Below are 18641 nucleotides of genomic sequence, written 5' to 3'. Positions count from 1 at the left end.
TATGAATTAAAAAATATTGAAAAATATATGAGCTTACCAAGCATGCTATTCATTCTTTATTCAAGATCTTTACACTGTACACAATATTTAGTAGCAGGCAAGGAGTCAGATATAGCCGTGGACCTATTCAGGCAGACAATGAGTCAAACAGGCAACGGGTCAAGCAAGAAACGAGTCAAGTGAGCAACGAGTCATACAGGCAACCGATTCGTCCACAACCAACTCGTCCACAAGTTGAGTCAGCAAAATTTCGTAGGGGTTCGTAAGGGTTCGTTTTAATGCAATGTTTTATGTCAAATTGGTGTTCCGAATAACTGTAAATCTGAAGTTCTAAAAATACTCTCTTTTCAGTTAAACGTTTTTCTATGAAACACTTATGCTACCAGACTAATTTTTTGTTAAAACTATGTGTGGACGAATTGAATATATTTTTGTGGACGAATTGACTCAACTTGTGGACGTGTGTACTCAACTTGTGGACGAATCGGTTTGTGGACGAATTGACTGGATACCCAACGGGTCAAGTAAGCAACGAGTCATTTAGGCAACGATTCAAGAAGGCAACGGGTCAAGCAGGAAACGAGTCATTAAGGCAATGAGTCAAGTAAGCAACGAGTCATGCAGGCAACAAGTCAAGCAAGCAACGAGTCAAGTAGGCAACAAGTCATGCAGGTAAAAAGGCAAGCAAGCAACGAGTCAAGTAGGCAACGAGTCAAAAAAGCAACGAGTCAAGCAGGCAACGAATCAACAAGGCAACGTGTGTAGAGTCGCAATTTGTAATACCTGCCGCAATTTGTAATAAACTTGCCGTAATTTGTAATTACCGTCGCAATGTGTAATAAACTTGACGCAATTTGTAATAATCAAAGCTGTCGCAATTTGTAATAACTAATAAATACCCACAAAAAATCGGATGAACGATTTAAAACAATGAAAATTATAAAGTAAAGTAACGAAAACAACATTAGTCTAAAAAATCTAACACAGCTGCTCCGTGTGAAAAACAAATCGTGCAAGCAATAAAATGTGAACCCTACCCCTAAAATATCTAATGGCGACATCCAAAATACGTGCGATCAAACTACTCCCTAATGATTTGAGTGTCAAACGAACAACGGTTGGTAGTTCAAACGCGATAACCACATTCCGTGTTGACAAAATTTTACGATCTCCCAAATTTTGTCAAACACATAATAGACAATCTGCACATAGTGCAAACGGGCCCTAACAAAAATCATCCAAGAAAAATATCAAAGATTATGCAAATATTATCAATTATGCTTATTCACAGCCCCTCGCAAGCATCTCCTGTTTCATAAGTTATTACAATTCGCGACGTGGGCTTATTACAAATTGTGACAGCATTGGTTATTACAAATTGCGACAGGGGTTTATCACAGATTAACCCTTTCGGCGCTGGAATTAAGTCACGTGCGTTTTACGTGATCAAAGTCCAACAAACCGTGAACAACCCGCGAAAGTTCGGACAAGTCAAGAAGCGTGTGCTTCGTACGAACAACGAGTCAAGTAGGCTACGAGCCAAGTGAACAACGAGTCAAGCGAGCAAAGAGTCAAGCAGGCAACGAGTCAAGTAGGTAACGAGTCAAGTGAGTAACGAGTCAAGCAGGCAACGAATCAACAAGTCAAGAGAACAACGAGTCAAGTGAGCAACGAGTCAAGCAGGCAACGAGTCAAGTAGGTAACGAGTCAAGTGAGTAACGAGCCAAGCAAGCAACGAGTCAAGCAGGCAAACGTACTTGGAAGGTGCAAAGGCAGGCGAGAAACGAGGACGAGATGCTGGTGAATGGGGCGAATGCTGGGAGGAGAATGGTCTAGAACTGGATAACAGAGACGGGCACATTAAAACGTTAACAGATGAAGGGGTTAAGTGAGTGTGCATTATTAGACGAATATGCTAGACTGGCCGAGTTGGCAATATTTTCCTCTGTGGGCCCAGTTATAGGCTACACCCAACGAAAGCTTTCACAGCCATGTGAATTTATTTTTAAAAAATGGGTAGAGAAATAATTACTATATATTATACTTATATCGCTTGTTTATAGGTTAGAGAAGGATGCCTTTCTTCTTTTGTTGAATTATAAGCAGTAAAGCTACCTTTTTTTCCATACAAACACTGAATGTTGACAATTACGCGTTCTTGAAGTAAGGATTATTTTAGTAACTATACATACGGGAGACCAATTTCGGTAACCCAGGGGTTTTGCTAGTAAAACAGTAAGACAAAAGAATCCCTTGATTCCCGAGGATGTCAGAGACCAGGCTTTGTTCACTCATATTCCAATAGCTTTGAGGCCATTGGTGTGCGCACCAATCTCTCGCTCGTACATCATTCGCATCTATCATTTAAGAGTGCATAGGTGCGCGCACCAATCTCTCGCTCGTACATCATTCGCATCTATCATTTAAGAGTGCATAGGTGCGCGCACTAAGGCTCTCTCTCGCTTGTACTTCATTTGCATCTATTATTTAGAGTCCATAGATGAGCGCCCTTTCGCTCTCTCTCGCTTGTACTTCATTCGTCGATTTTGGAACCACACTTTGACTTGTCGCTCACTCAGGTTCAAGTCGTTAGCTAGTTTCATTCTTTTAAGTCCCACCACATACATGTCAACCCGGAACTCGTCCTCCAGGCGGTCTAGCTGCGCAGGCGTGAAAGACGTTCGGCTTCGTTTGGGCCTAGGGCTGGGTACACGTCTGTGTGCATGCTCTATAAGTGGCGACCGCGTCATCCTGTGGACTAAAGATACACCTCATTAAAGGATGTTCGCAAGAGATCATTAGCTCAAAATTTAACCCCCACCCGTCCCCCCCTAACCCTGGACCGTTCCACACTCCCAACTATGAAGAAATTTCCCTTAAATCGTCTCCGTCATCCGCCATTTTCTCATCTTAACAAAAAAAATGCATTATATCAACGGAGTATAATGTACATCATAATACCATATATTATTTTTGCTTTAGTAATTAAAGAGCCGTATTTGCATTGAAAAATGAATAGTTTCACCAAGGCGATTAAAGGGTATTTGTATATTTTAATACTGAAAATCTAAAATACTAAAATAATGTACATCTAGTTCCATCAATGTATTTGCGGCAGAAAAACTTTTATCATGAAATGCTAGCGCAGAGTCTTCAAAAAGACTACAGTTGTACTAAAAACTGTAAGATTACAATGCGACCATAATAAAACAAAGTTCTACTCCTTTTTATATCGAGTCATAAATAGAAATCGCATATTATGGAATTTCGAATCAAAGGGAAAAAAGAAAAATCCAGAAGTAGGTGACTGAGAACCTTCAAAATTAAATGACGTGTTAAAGGTGATAAAAAGGGCACCCTTATTGGTTGGCGCGGGCGTCAGTCACCATTTTGTTATCCTAGCAAAGTACCAAGTGTGATAAAGCATCCATTTCCATCGGCTGATTTGGGGAAGTTGTTGTGATATTTTCGATTGGAATTAGTAAATAAAACATAAGACTTTATTTCAAGTGTTTATTTTAATATTTCCTCTCATAATTAGTCATCCAATATTGGGAAAAAAGATAACAAGGGCCAGTCTGACTATTAGGCTTCCTTAAATGAACAGTGCTAAAGTTAATAAAAAAGGCGTTTAATTGGGGCGCCTTTTTAGGCCGATACGGGCAAATAGTGTTAACAGATTGCACCAGCACAGATTTCTCTTTTCTCCTAAAATGAGGCAACCATCGTTGTACACATCCCATATTACAGAATAAAGAACTCGTTTTTCATTCTCTTAATAGAGGGCAGTATTACACTCGTGACAATGCTGGCCTATCATTATAATCTTGCAGAAAAAGTCTTCCCAGCAGTTTTCGGCTCTCAAGTAACAATCGCCATCTATAACAATAATCAAGCATTCTTATGGTACCTATATTTATTTCTTTTCTAAGCGCAAACACAAGTACCGAACGCGTCGTGTTAATAAATTTAACAACACACAGCACTTGGTTTTATAACGACGGCGCCACGCCCTTTGAAAGTAATAATAACTACCTAGCTGATAACAGAGGACTTAAGTAATCAACATCGGTATCTTAATCTTTAACGAACAGACCGCAAATCTCCGAGTTCCAAAAGCCAGTTTATGGTTGGACAGGGAGATCGCAAATAATTGACGCCAGATATTTTGTGTAGAATTTAAGTAAATCCGCTCTTGTGTCAAAAATTAGTATGCTTATTCCGTTTTATCGAGTTGGTGGTGATGATATAATAATATTTACAAGCCGGTATAAGTAAAAGACAAACATGCGCCCTAGCTCTCCGAGCACGTGTATCGCGTTCTTGACCAGTCATCTGTCCCCAGCGAATCGCGCTGTGCAGAGCTCTCCTGCAACGCGATGAATTAGCAAACGCGCAGAGAATTAAATCAGTCCCTCGTCTCGCGTTTGACGTGGTATTCCGGGTGTTTTCAGGTTATTTTTCACGGTGAACACCCGCCGTTTGGCTTCTACATAGCAATAACACATATTGCGTGCTGTGAATGTCATTAGAACGCGACAAAGACGTTATCAATGATTCACGAAGGATTTGCTAAAGAAAACGAGCTTGCTACAGAACTTAGGATGTACTTGGCGTGGTCATTAACTCGTTTTGTATCCTGTTCTTGTTTCACAAAGGTGCATACGTTTTAGAAAAGTCAGACATCCTTAAAGAAATCGAAATCCTACGAGGAGGTTATTAAGATTTAACCTCTTAATGAGAACATTTTTTTCCGGCAATAAAATGAGTACAAATTTGTAATGCACCGTTTATTATGAGCCAAAATTAAAAGTAAGCAACTGAACAAACAAATGCTTGTTTATTCAATAAGCTCTAAAAGCAAAATAAACATAAGATAAACTATTACTTAACATCGAAATTCTCGCTTAGAGTTCTAGAATTTTATTTTTGAGTCGTAGAATTCAGACTCGCGTGAGACAAGCCCACCTGTCAGACCCTAATGAGTACCGAATTCTACTTTATTTTCATAAGTTGTTCATAACTTAGCCAGACTAACCTGATTTCGCGTCAAGCCCATCATCTTCAGCAGATTGGTTCTCTTCGCGAAGCACTCGCGTCGAAGCGGTGAAAATTGGTGTCCCGTACACAAGTCGTTGAAGCCCAATTAAGGAATCTTTCCTTGTCGTCTCTACCGACACGAGCGGTGGAGGCGATCGACGAGAAGTCGGCCTAGACTCGGAGGAATCTCGGCTGCTCAAATAATGAGTAACGCGGGAGTCGAGAGTCTCACGATTGTCCTTGAATTGCTTTGGATTCCCGTCGGGTGAACCCGTTCTCTCTGTCTCTCTATGAAACAAAAAACACGGACCCATGATTAAAATAGAAAAAAGGCCTGAAAAATTAAATGAAAGTGGTCTTTATCTAGTCTTACAACGATCATCAATAGTGTTGGCGGAGACTTACGCCATTTTAAGATGAATGTGAAGCGTGCCTTTGTGAAGAGTGCCTTGTAAGACGCGTATTACTTCTCTAGTCGAGTAGGGCGAGCTGGCTGTTGTGCATCGGAATGCAGGGCGCGAATGAGATCTCGACGATGGCAGGTCCTAGTTTATGGTGACATCATCTGGCTCTCCTCAGCTCCAATCCACAGCAAATGACTTATTTAATTTTCCCATCTATCTTAATTGTTATGTCTTCTTATGATTACCAGAGTAAGGACACTAATGGCAGCCGTTTCACGCGTCGCGCAAAAAAAAAACGCGCAGAGTCCATTACTATCTTAGCCCCGCGACCATCAGCTCGACGAAAAAACACAACCCATACACGTTAGATACTACATATCCACGACACATGCCTTGAAAAACGACTAGTTAAGCCAGTCCTTTCGGTTGCTATCGTACGAACCTCAGATTAGGCATAATCAACTCACGGCGCTAGTAATCATAATACTATGCAAAGACCTGAATATGTATGAATCTCTTATGGATGAACTCTTTTTATTGAAAACAAAAACTCGCTACATTGCTTTAGCAAACGTACAACTCTTTAACAAATGGATTAAAATTGTTGGCTTAACTTCTTCTATTGTGGCCTTTGTTTAGAAGAGTTTACTGTGAAAGCTTGAGGGAAATTACTTCTGGGTATGATAAATCTTTAACAAAGGCAATTTTCTCTGGGAGTTCAAAAGTGAAGCGAATTCCATTACGCCAGATGAAGCCCTGACCATTGAGAGAACGACCATTAGAATAAGCAGGTGCAAAGGCTGGCGTTAATGCGCATGCGTAGTCAGGCCGGTTTATTGAGTTACAACGCGTTTTTTAATAGAAAAAGTTAACATTGTGATGTTTCTAAAAGCATCTTAAACTGGCGCTGTAAGCAGGTAGCTACCACTAGAGATTGTCAGGACAGATAGAGCGTGGACGCACAAGATCATGGCGATTAGCCAGCCCGCGCAGATTCGTCTACTCTTTGTCTTGATCACACGCTACAGGGGGTAAACCCTTGATTTGTGATTAATGACTTTTGGTAGAATTTCTCGTCCCTAACCCGCTGATTTCCCCTAATTTGGTTAACTCTCTCGCTGCCCATTGGTATGTGTTTAATGTGCGACACGAGCCAACGCGCTCGAGAGGCACCTTCGCTAAATAGCCCATTTGTTGCCGGGAGATTCATATAAAAGTCAGCTAATTACGTGTGATAGAAGATGGCTTATTAGCGGAGTTCTTCCAATAATTAGCTAACGAACCCTTGCTGAAATGCTCTTCAAATAAAAGGAATAATCTCACTCTGGATTAAAACGAACTGGATATTTTGTGTCAATAAGAGAAATTGGGTTTTCTTTGCTTGTTAGAGCCGCTTAAACACAGGGTGCTTACAATGATGGCCGTCAGACGAAGAGAACAGAAGCGACACATAAAACAGATAAAACTTTCAATAAGCGAGGCAATGAAAATAACTCAAGTTTCAATAATACTTCAAGGAAGAACAATACATTTAACGTTTGAAATTAAATCTAACCATTTTTTTCCTTCATTGAGTCAAATAAAATAGGAAGAAAAAATCAAATTTCAACACGGCTTTAAAACTAAAACAATTCTTCCACTTGAGCATTATCCACGTTACCTTTTGAACGCTATAAATTCGGTTATTTTTTCATTCTTGTACACTGGTGAGGTTTTTAATCTGTTATTTTTGTTTTATTTATTTTTTGTAAGCCTGAGTTTTGTAAACCACCCTGTCACCTTTTCCCCCTTTCCTAGTGCAAATACCTCCCTCTAATGAAAATAGAAATTCTTTAAAAATTCTTTAGAAATTCTTTAAAATCGACTGACATGGTAAACAAATTTGCTAACTTTGATTTTTTAAAGAAAACCGAGTCTTTTAGTTTGGGTGTTTACAGGAAAGAACTTAAATGAAAATTGGAGAAAAGGCTAGAGCAGCATACCACAACAAAATTAAAAACAAGAAAGCATTGACAGAGAAATTGAAACCTTGTAAAATTAGGATAATACTTGTGTATCTTATTTCTAAAAGGATTTAGTCCAAGAGAGAAGACAAATTGAATCAAACTATTGGTAATTGGGTAAATTATGATGAAATGTCATTACAATAACGAGAAAATTGAGGCTTGGCTGATGGATGGTGCAGAGTTACACTTATCATCATTTTGTCAGCCTTTCAAGTTCTCACTCGCCGCTTATAGCGAAACACTTGGGCGCCTTTGAGGGGATTCTCAGCGACGCATGCCACGAATTGAAAAATCAATAACACAAATGCTTCGTGAAATCCGATAAGATATACATTAGGCGCCCATGTAGTGTAACTTTACATGTAGTAAACATGTAGAGCACCTGTTCTTGCGCGTTTTAATTGATAAGATGTAGAGGGTGCTCAAATTGTTACTATTAACTGCAAGAGATACAAATGACAAAAGGACTTGTCAGATTGAGTTGAAATAGAAAATAATTGAATGAGAAAGGAATGTTGGAGAAAACACAATACTGTTTATATCACAAACGCTAAAGCTTTTCTGTCTAAAAGACGTCACAGTGTTAAAATAAAAATCGGTGATTATAGTAGTAAACAAACTTAGTAGCAAGAGCACAAAATATACCAGATTGTACCTCCCACTTATAAAGATGAAGAGCATATCTCGCTAATAAATTCGATCAAATTCGATCACTCTGGATATTCCAGGTAAGGGCAATACACAAATAAAACAAGAATATCATAATGGTGATGGGGATCATCGGGGTCCAGGAAATCACACATAATGCTTCCAGTCAATACGAAGGCTAGCGGGAGTTCTTCTCACGTTTGTTTACTCATTTCTATAAATTGCCTAGTGTAAACAAACTAGATCATCCTCACATAACCCATTTTTTTACTGTATTTCTCAAAGTAAGCATTTTTCGTATTCCAAAGCCAAATGTAGTCGGTGTACAGATGAACTACAGACGTATGTAGACTGCACCCAGATCCGAATATCAGGTACCCAGACTTCCGCGGCCTACCGAATAGGTACCCAGACCTCCGCGGCCTACCGAGTAGGTACCCAGACCTCCGCAGTCTACCGAGTAGGTACCCAGACCTCCGCAGTCTACCGAGTAGGTACCCAGACCTCCGCGGCCTACCGAGTAGGTACTCAGACCTCCGCAGTCTCAACACGGTCTCGAGAATGAATTAACGATTATCCTTAAATGTTATTTGACCACTGAATTAATGATAGTCATTAATTCATTGTCATGCGCATGGACAAGTGAATTATAAAGCGTTCGGCGCAGCGTCTAGGTATCACACATCCAATATGGCGCCCAAATCTCGTGGTAAGTGGGACGCAGTTCAGCGCTGTTTAAGCTTTTACTGACCATCATCAAAGGCTCTTTTGGAGATGTGTAAACGATGGGAGCCTTTGGCGATTTTTTTTTACCTCCTCGTCTATTTTTTTGTAGGTAAAAGAAAGAAATCCGTAGAAGAACTTCTCAAAGAAGGCAGAAACTTGCTTGATCGGCAAGAAGTAAAATCAAAGCGAAAGAGGAAACCGGTTCGATTTTTATTTTCTACCGATCCAGCCACGGGACTCGGAAATAACAAAGGGACGTATAAAGGTCAGAAAAAATCTAAAGAAAAGAGGCTGAACCCCGAGTTTGACGTCTCTGGCGAAGGTTAGTTGTCAAGATGAATGTGTGAGTGCTCAGTCTAAACACTTTTTTATCTTGTCTATTTGTTGTTCCTGTAAAACATTACTACTGCCAATATGTTATTTCCCCCTAATAGTATCTACTGTGCTGGTTTTTGTAACAAGTTGGGCTGGAGGTTTACTTGAAAAGCTATTTCAAGTTGAATATTTCCCGTCAGCAGGCTAGTTGAATAGAGGATCACCACTTGAAATATATAGGTGATATAAAGCGCTAGAATATTAATGATGAAGTGGCGGTAGCCACGGAACTTCTGTAGAACTATTATAGCGTTTTATAACACATTTTCAAGTATTATTTACATAATTAAAGCGCTATAATGAAACAAAGATCAAGTCTCACAAAGTCTTCTGTAGAATCTATTCTCCATGGCTGCAAGCACTCAAACAATCCTTGAATGGCACCAATACGTGCATGCTCTGAAGCACTTAAAGCTGGCAGGGTCAGTGGACTCAACATGATCGCGTAAATGAATTGACGATTATGATCAAATAGCAAATGCGCTTGAATTGACTCATAACATCAAGCCGGTCATGTGCGCAGAAATGTAATTCGGTAAGTGTCTGCGCATGCATGAGTAACGAGCTAGCAAAATGGCGGATGCCTCCTATTACCTCAGAGCAGTTTTGTCCCAAGGAGCTGGGAGCTCCTCAGTTCCATTCCTCAGTTTCAAAGTTGGACACCCCAATCAATTTGAAAGTTGAATTTGCCATTTTAATTATTCTTTTTCGATTCCCTGATGTAATCACTTGCATAAGGGACTGACACAGCAACATGATTTTATCATTGTTATCAGTATGTGTCAATGTTAATAATGTCAATGACATTGTTATCAGTATGTGTCAATGGTGCTGAAAATCTACTGTAACATTTATAAGCTTACTTTATATTTATGATAAATCAATATAATCTTACAGAGACTGAAGAGACAGCAGAACACTGCATTCCAAATGATGGAGAAAATGCAGATTTGTCAGGTAAACAGACATTTTTTATTCCAAATGCATCAATAATGTATCTACTAATAGTTTGCAGTAGAAAGACATGGTGATATTTATTATTTATTCATTCATTCATCCATCCATTCATTTATTTATTTATTTATTTAACTTTTATTTTTATTTTTTTGTAATTATGTTCAACTGTTACATAATTTGATTTTTTCTGTCTTGCTCACCAAACCAAATTCAGTGGAATTTGATACGGCACTGGGCTACATAAAATCCAAACCTTATAACTGTAAAACTCGCAGATGATGAAAACAGAGAATTTGAATTACTAAATGCATAGAGAAATACAGCCCCACCTTTAAATTTAGTGTGCCTCTTACCCTTTTGTATTTGTATTTACAAGCAGATGATTTTACGGATATTTTAAGCCGAGCAAGAGAACTGCTGAGAAACTGGGAGGGACAGAGCAGGCACAGGCCTTCCTGGAGCGAAAGATCCATCACACTACAAGAAAGCTGGGAATCTCTGCGTTCTCAGCTATTCAATGCTAAACTAGAGTCGTTTGCAGTAATGCCCAGCCAAACATGCATGCTTTGTATTAATAAAATGCCAAGTATACAGTGCTCAGACTGTGGACCAAGAACTGCTTTGTGTTCTGAGTGTGATATATCTGTACATAAAAGCAGTCCATTCCATGACAGACAGGCACTGGTGAAGGGCCATTATGTTCCAATAGTGCCCTGCTTATCATGGTGTACTACCTCAGAGACCTGGAAAAATGAGAGTAAGCATGAGAGTAAAAGTGGCTGAAATAATTATTTACTGTAGTGTGTTTAATATTTTACTTTGCCTTACAGTGTATGTCTTTGTAGTTTTCTTTAAGCCACTCTGTACAGTGTATGTTTAACAAAACAAAAACAGATCAATACAGTAAATGAACAGAATGTTGTTTCTTCAGAGAAAAGTTTTCTTCCATTACCAGTTTTCCTTAAGTATTTAAGTCCAAAGTATTTAACAGTATTATTCTAATGCTTATATTGTGGTGCTTACATTGTGTTTAAGGTAAAAGTATCCCTACTAAAGATGAGGTCTATTGCCCTGAGTGCAACCACAAATGCTGCATAGCTGGATTCCTTGAATCACATATATTTGTTGTGACTATGAAAGGTATATAGCATTGTTACATTATTGCTAATACAATTTACAGGTCATGAACATTTATTTAATCTAAGGTCAAATATTCTATATCTTTGTACATTGACAACATAGATACTTACTTACAGTATGCTCATTTTCCCCTGGGGTCCACTTTTTCTCACAGACTCCTGAGCCCTTCTATCCACATCGCTCTGACTTAATTCCTTATGCAGTCGATTATGATATTATAATTTCAAATCTAAAATAACTTTTGGTGAGATTGTATGTTTACCATCAATTCATAACTGTTGCCATCCAGTAACTTGTTAAAGATATGTGCATTGAAAATGTGCATTTAAAATGACTTTAAATGTTTTTATTATTTGTTTTTAGGGCGGTTTGATCTGAATAACCTGAGATACGTTTGTACCAGTTGTGATAAGACATGGGGGGGTAACCACCCCATTATTCTTGTGCAGCTCGGCTTCTGGCCAGGGAGCATAACTGGTGCATGTTACGCCTTTGATGATAGCCTCTTTGTCTACTGGGACATGCTGCAGAAGCAGGTGCCAGGCATCTCAGAAAGGGCCTTTCTCAAATCTCTTGAGGAGTTCTCCAAGTGTAGAGGGCGAGTAAGTGTATTGAAATCCACTCTTTGGATGTTGTTTTCTATCATATCTTGTCACAACAAGACTTTTTTACCAGCATAAATATCATCATATGACAAAATAGTTACTGAAGATGCATTTGGCATGCCACTGATTGACAATTACACTGTACTATTGTGGTAGTTTTCAATGTATCCTATTCCAGCCAATACAGTCCTTGTGTTATCTCTTCTGTAGGTTGGCACAGTCAATCCACAGACATTCCGGACAGCATTTCGTGAATGGAAATATTGCCAGTTTGAGATAGATAAAATCCGCCAACTTGACTGGATGACCTGCCCAGCCTGTGACGACCTGCCACATTCCATGCACGTTGATGGTAACATGAAGCTTTACCGGTTCGCATCTGCAGGAAAGTGAGTACTGTTTTGTGCAAAGCTCATTTACTTCATAATGTACAACTTGATTCTATGTTTGTAAAACTTTTGAGTTCACAACATTTAAGTTAGTAAAGCAAAGGAGCTGGATTAGCTCAGATTAAAACATGGTAAGCTTAGATTTAAATAACCAGCATAATAGTGCAAGTAGCTGGTTTCTGCTTTAAAGTTACTTTACTTTATAGTGGTAGTGGAGGTACTGTAGCTCTCATACAAGCTGTCCATGGCTGGACAGCTGTATATTGGTGCAGCTAACTACAGTTTTCATTTGGGCAAAGGTATCTGCTCTTCTGTTTACTGGTGGTTCTGCACTCAGTTATTGCCAATAAGACCGAAACAGCTGCCAGTTATGACAGCATACATGCTTCTTCACGGTTTTTTATAGCTACGGCCAAACGTTTATATCATTGTTGGTTTTTATGTGACGACACTGGTGGGCGTTCAACATGGAACTTTGGGTAACACTATATATTATGCTGACCTTACAACTTGGACCTTCTTGTAGACGTAAAGCAGACAGTTACTACGGTGAAGCCTTCATTGCCAATAACGTAAAGGTCGATGCACACTTGCAAAATGTGTACCAGTGCCCCACGAAGAAGGTATATACAACAAACCTTAACATTGGGGATGATCATTACAAGTGCAGTAATGGCGTTCTTGTTTCAGTTCATTGCTTTTCCTATAATCTTCGTTTGACTAAAGTACTATACTGGCTTGACAGTGTTAAAGTGTTACTTTCAAATTGTTCTATTTCTGTTCTCCTGTACTCTCGAGACATTATGGTTGGATCCAGGATTTTACGGGAGTATTCCTTTTCTTCACTCTTTCCAACTCTAAATCGGAGTACCACCGTATTTGGTTCATGTTTGATTTAGCAACCCATTTTTCTATGCAATCCATGACATTCTTGATTCCAGAGTGACAGTTCTAATGGCATGTGTGGCGAAAGCAACTGGCGTGCTGCAGGAAATGTGGCAAAGAAGAGGAAAAACCTTTCTGAAACAGGTCTCGAAATCGCCGGATGTAGACATGCCCTTGCCCATAATGCAGTGAACATGTTTCACGGGGAGATTTATGGGTACGCGCACTATCTCCAGACAACATACTTTCTGCCAAAGGAAGTCGAATTTTTTTGGTATGACGTAGTTTGTCAGTACTGGCCCTGGCTGCGGATGCATGATCCAGACACAGCGTCAAAAATGAAGCCCGCCTTATCAGTGATGCACGCCAAGGCACATTCCTGGAACTGTCAGGTCAGCACGTTAAGTATATGCACAGTTCCTATTATTGTAAAATGGGCTTACATTTGTCAGATGTTACCATGTAACGAGTATTATTTCAACAGCCGCAGTGGGGAGGGCGATGGCAGGAGGGTGCTGCCGCAACAACAGGCGAAGAGGTCGAACTGATAAACAGCCACTTTTCTCGACTTGGGTCGTCCACTAAACATATGCTTCCAGAGGGTATGTTTAACTTCTTATTGTTACCATAATTACTTAAATGCGAGAAAGCTGCTTAGCCAACCTTCACCACCTATACCACCCTTTACTGAGTTAAGATTTCTCAGATGTGATTGAACTGATTTGTTTTTAGGTCGGGAAGAGCTCCTTACAGAGCATGCACAAAAGTGGAATCAGAGGAAGATAGAATCCCTCCCACGTTCATTGGCTCAGCGTTACAGCAAGGTAATATACTCTTCTTTTAGGCCACGTTGGAAGTCATATCAAGTGACAACAACGGAAATGTTGTTGCTGTATTCTTTGCTTTCAAATGCTCAACAGGCAGAGAAACGTTTAGAAGGTCTGACTCAAGAGATAAGCGAGAAGCTTGCGGGCGTAGATGCTTCCTTTGAAGAGTGGAAGGCCGAAGTGATTGCAGTTGCACGAGGTACGATGCTTGCAGCAGTGGTTTATGTCGCAGAGACCTCTGATAACATTCAGTCATAAAGTAGCCGACACATAAAAAACTGGGTACAATGGGTACTGACCAAGAGGCATTGCAATATCGGACACCTATTTCAAAAAACGTTGTCAGTGCGAAAACGGCGAATGGCGATTGACAAATGGCAGTTCTACTACCATGGTTCTTATCAAATTTCTACTAAATGATGAAGAATATGGATAAATCAAACAATTATCCACGAAAGGTCATCAATGTATGGCTCTGACATTGCTTGAATCTATTTAACACCTTTTATTTTACGAATGATTAGTACCCGTAAGCCCCTTTCGGGCTTAGAACTGCTATTTACCATTCGCCATTTGCACTGACAACCTTTTGTGAAATAGGTGTATATAAGTTTAACACAACTTTTTTATGTTTAAGCTGAAGAGAAGTCTGCCTCTACTATTTACAAGACCTCTCCTGAAGAGGACATGCTCCTGGGCCACATCCAAAGTCTTGGTGAACGTGCGTCACCAACTCACAGACAGCTGTTGAAAGTGTTCGACATTGCTAGCAAGAGAAAGAAGGAGCTGGTAGCCCCATGTTCGCTGTCATTCGATGTTGATGGCACCGAAACCCGGCTCAAGGGCAAAACTCTTGCCTATCTCAAACAGAGGATAGTTGCTGCCCACTACGCTATCTCCCAGGCGGCCTACAACATGTCGAAGATGACAGGTTTGTACTACAGTAGCGGCGTTTAAGGCTGTTTTACTTTTAATAGTTCATTCCTGGACTCCCTTTTACTCCTCTGGGTTGCATGTACAACACAGTAGCAGGAGCATGACAGCGAAGTTCAGGGACTAAACTACTTTATCAGCAGTAAAATGTTTTGAGTGTATTTTATGAATGTCCCATGCTTTCAAACAAAGCTTAAAAGTGAATAGAAAGTTCTGTATTTTGTGTTTTTATGTTTTAGATAGTGGCAAGCAAAGAAGTAAACTGCGCAAAAAAATATCGCAAACAAAAACAGAGGCAGCTGTCCTGGTAGATGCTTGGGAGAAGCTTGACGGCAGGAAGATATCCATGAGCCAAATGGAGGTCGGCCAATTTCCGTGGTGCGATAGGCATGAGGATGATTCAGCAAGTAAGATATATTCATACTGAGTTCATACAAGACGCGAAACGTTAGCCTTGCCCTATATAGACAAGTGGACGCAAGGAAATCCACATTGGATTTGAATAGGCTAATTTGCTTCTATTATTATCAAAACAAGTTTTATTTTTACACGATAATTAGATATGTTACGGCGCTAATGTGAACGCAGTGATAGGCATTTGATTTTTATTTTTGTTTCTGTTTTGTCTATTTCGTTTCTAGTTCCAGTGCGTACCAAGCGTCTTCTGGTAGACTTAGAGATGGAGAGGCGGCGGTATACCGAGGAAAGACAGGTGGTGAAAAGGGAGATGCGCTCCTTTTTGCTTTACTACTGCAGAAACTTGTTACCGTCGTTGGAGCTGCAAAAAGAAAAACTTGAAGACTTTCTTGCAGGTAATATCGCCTTTCCTGAATTGATTTTGTAATCCAAAAATGCTACATTGATAAGAAGTAATGATAAATGTTGAAAAATGTTTCCAATAGTGAAATTAAATATGCTTGTTTTCTTTTAACAGGTGACACAGGCAACCAGGTTTTGCCGATAGATATCACAACTGAGCCCCCACAACAGGTGATCAAGTTTAATCCAGCCAACAAAATGCATATGTAATGCAATATTAGCGCTAATTCGAATTCGACGAGCAATTGAATATCAATATATCAATATATTTTTGTTATGTTGTAAATTCATTATTATACTATTCTTTATCGACAGAGACGACGTTACGAATCCAACTCCCTCAGAGAGGGTGTCCTCAGGGGAAAGCTGGCCCTGGTTCAACAAGGGATCGAATTTGCGATGCGGCAAATTTCGTCAGGCTTTTCTTCCTTTGCCCCTGTACTAAATGAAGACTTGGAGGAGTTCCGTGACACTCTGCAGACGCCTGATGAAGAAGAAAACGAGGAGGAAGAAGATGACGAAGAGGAGTCTGATGAGAGTAGCGATGACGAAGGAGACGACGCAATTCCGTCTACAGCCATACAGTCTAAAGACTTAGGCCAAGGCGTCCACGCCTGGTGTTTCCCTGAAACAATAAGTCAAGGAACATTCAACGGTAGAAACGGAAGCAGTGCATGCAGCGTAATTGCCTTGGTAATTGGCCATATTTTCTGGAGCAAATCTCTTTTGCTCCCGCGTCCGTCCGCTTTGCTCCCAGAAAGTAACGTTGCTGCAATGTGCGTAGGTATCGAGCAGGGAAACAGGATTTATGACCTGCAAAGGAGCAGCCTTCCCACGCGGTACCTCTCCATAGAGGAAGCCGCAGGCTATCTCGCACCATGGTTTGACTGCTCCATTCGTGAGACCTTACCCGTCCGCCTAGAAGATCCGCACGAGGAAACAACAATCGTATATCAGTTACAAAATGCCGTTCCTCCTGTGGGGTCTTTCAATCTAGCTTGCCTTACGATAAGTTGTAGGTCTGCACTTTTCGTGATCAGCGGCACTCAAATTGCTTACTTTGATAGTCACTCGCATATGGCTAATCACGGCGCGCTAGTACTGTTATGTGCAACAGAAAACATGCGTACGTTTTGCGAGGCGTTATGGCGTTACGAGGGCTTTAACAAACCCACATATGGTAACTTATCTATGGTAGAATTCCATTAAATTTGTAGCCGGGGTCACCTGCTGAATAGACAAATTGTTAGTCGTCCCTAACTTTTACTCGCTAACATATGCGCACACGCAAATCTTCAGAGGAACATAGGGATGTGTGTCCTATCGCGATACAGAACGAGGACTCTTTACTTCGGGATATCATTTCTGTCCCAACGCAACGTTAGGTAAAAGTGATTGTATAGGCATGTAACTGTAACTGTAAAGTAGCACATTTATATTAATCCGGCGAGGCTGGGATTATCAAACAGAGAGAACTTATAATTAAAAGTAGTGAACAAATCAAATGTCGCCAGTGTAATGTCAATTTCACATTTTAAACATTAATAAAAAAATAACTAGGGGTAGGTTGTAGGCTTAGAGATAGGCGATAAGGGGTAAGCTCCACCCCAGCCCCAGAGCGGACAAGCCCGTTCTCTTTCCTTGTTCGCCTATGCGTTCCAGCACCGATTCTGACAGAGGCGTTCAGTCATAGCCTTAGGTTCGTTGAGGTAGACCCCGATGAGAGTACCCCCCCCCCCCGTGTTGAGTTTTACCCCCAAAAAAGTGAAAACTATAGGGATCCCTCATAGCCTTAGTTTCGTTGGGGTAGATACCGAGAAGAGTACACCCCGTTTTGAGTTTTACCCTCAAAGTTAAAAAAGGCCATAAGGATCCCTCATAGCATTAGTTTCGTTGGGGTAGATACACAGAAGAGTACACCCCGTTTTCAGTTTTACCCCAAAAAAGTTAAAAAAGGGTAAACTATAGTGGGGTCCCTCATAGCCTTAGTTTCGTTGGGGTAGACCCCGATGAGAGTACCCCCCCCCCCCCCCCGTGTTGAGTTTTACCCCCAAAAAAGGGAAAACTATAGGGATCCCTCATAGCCTTAGTTTCGTTGGGGTAGATACCGAGAAGAGTACACCCCGTTTTGAGTTTTACCCTCAAAAAGTTAAAAAAGGCCATAAGGATCCCTCATAGCATTAGTTTCGTTGGGGTAGAAACACAGAAGAGTACACCCCGTTTTCAGTTTTACCCCAAAAAAGTTAAAAAAGGGTAAACTATAGTGGGGTCCCTCATAGCCTTAGTTTCGTTGGGGTAGACCAATAGACCGGTTAGGGATTAGGGTTGGGCTTAGGGCAGGGTAGGGTAGGGTTACGGTAGGGTTAGGGTTGTAGGGTATGGGTATTGTTAGGGTTACGGTAGGGGTAGGGTAAGGGTTGGGATTGGGGTTAGGGTAGGGTAGGGTTACGGTAGGGTTAGGGTTACGTTAGTGTTAGGGTTGGGGTTAGGGTTGGGGTTAGGGTAGGGTTAGGGTTGTAGGGTTAGGGTTAGGGTTACGGTAGGGTTAGGGTTGAGGCTGGGGTTAGGGTTAGGGTAGGGTTAGGGTTAGGGTAGGGTAAGGGTTTGGGTTGGGATTGGGGTTGGGGTAAGGGTTAGGGTTGGGGTTGGGGTTAGGGTTAGGGTTGTAGGGTTGGGGTTGGGGTTTGGCTTGGGGTTGGGGTTGGGTTGGGTTGGGTTGGGGTTGGGGTTAGGGTTAGGGTTAGGGTTGGGGTTGGGGTTGGGGTTGGGGTTGGGGTTGGGGTTAGGGTTAGGGTTAGGGTTGTAGGGTTGGGGTTGGGGTTTGGCTTGGGGTTGGGGTTGGGTTGGGTTGGGTTGGGTTGGGTTGGGGTTGGGGTTGGGGTTGGGG

The 18641-nt window shown here is 40.9% G+C and overlaps 3 protein-coding genes and 1 long non-coding RNA gene across 7 annotated transcripts in view; 2 read left to right on the top strand and 2 right to left on the bottom strand.

The window, feature by feature from the left end:
• Positions 1–43: 43 nt before the first annotated feature.
• On the bottom strand, positions 44–7761 carry LOC5508578 (homeobox protein Hox-A3). The gene is made up of 3 exons (XM_032377390.2): positions 5446–7761; positions 5039–5328; positions 44–2758 (listed from the first exon to the last, which is right to left on the bottom strand). The coding sequence occupies exons 1-3, from the start codon at positions 5448–5450 to the stop codon at positions 2484–2486; spliced, it is 570 nt and encodes a 189-aa protein (XP_032233281.1). The 5' UTR covers positions 5451–7761; the 3' UTR covers positions 44–2483.
• Positions 7762–8281: 520 nt separating this feature from the next.
• The window catches only part of LOC5508585 (Hermansky-Pudlak syndrome 1 protein), a 29337-nt gene continuing 18977 nt past the window's right edge, over positions 8282–18641 (bottom strand). Inside the window, exon 13 of the mRNA XM_048728827.1 lies at positions 8282–8632. The gene's annotated coding sequence lies outside the window, so the exon portion shown is untranslated. The remainder of the gene's footprint in view (positions 8633–18641) is intronic.
• Positions 8650–17259, top strand: LOC5502006. Of its 4 annotated transcripts, XM_048728824.1 has the most exons (17): positions 8650–8807; positions 8934–9146; positions 10097–10156; positions 10536–10913; positions 11192–11296; positions 11660–11898; positions 12112–12290; positions 12817–12913; positions 13232–13567; positions 13660–13777; positions 13908–13999; positions 14096–14201; positions 14640–14933; positions 15175–15342; positions 15577–15747; positions 15870–15925; positions 16070–17259. In XM_048728824.1, exons 1-17 carry the CDS (start codon positions 8789–8791, stop codon positions 16961–16963), a joined length of 3525 nt encoding a protein of 1174 aa, XP_048584781.1. In that variant the 5' UTR covers positions 8650–8788; the 3' UTR covers positions 16964–17259. The 4 variants fall into 4 exon arrangements, with proteins under 4 accessions (XP_048584781.1, XP_048584780.1, XP_048584783.1 ...); XM_048728823.1 differs by having other exon boundaries at positions 13908–14201; XM_048728826.1 differs by lacking the exon at positions 10536–10913 and having other exon boundaries at positions 13908–14201.
• The window catches only part of LOC125567895, a 3873-nt gene continuing 2928 nt past the window's right edge, over positions 17697–18641 (top strand). Inside the window, exon 1 of the long non-coding RNA XR_007311887.1 lies at positions 17697–17711. This is a non-coding gene — a long non-coding RNA (uncharacterized LOC125567895). The remainder of the gene's footprint in view (positions 17712–18641) is intronic.

The sequence above is a fragment of the Nematostella vectensis genome, chromosome 6 (assembly GCF_932526225.1).
Source record: "Nematostella vectensis chromosome 6, jaNemVect1.1, whole genome shotgun sequence".
NCBI lineage: Eukaryota > Metazoa > Cnidaria > Anthozoa > Actiniaria > Edwardsiidae > Nematostella > Nematostella vectensis.
This window is presented reverse-complemented; position numbering and strand designations above follow the sequence as displayed.

Excerpts from the sequence above, each read along its gene's own strand:
- LOC5502006 (XM_048728823.1), top strand. Across the intron at positions 12,914-13,231 it reads ACCAGTGCCCCACGAAGAAG|AGTGACAGTTCTAATGGCAT; the intron begins GTATATACAACA and ends TCTTGATTCCAG. Across the intron at positions 15,748-15,869 it reads ACTTGAAGACTTTCTTGCAG|GTGACACAGGCAACCAGGTT; the intron begins GTAATATCGCCT and ends TTCTTTTAACAG.
- LOC5508578 (XM_032377390.2), bottom strand. Across the intron at positions 2,759-5,038 it reads TGGGCTTGACGCGAAATCAG|TCCACAGGATGACGCGGTCG; the intron begins GTTAGTCTGGCT and ends GTGTATCTTTAG.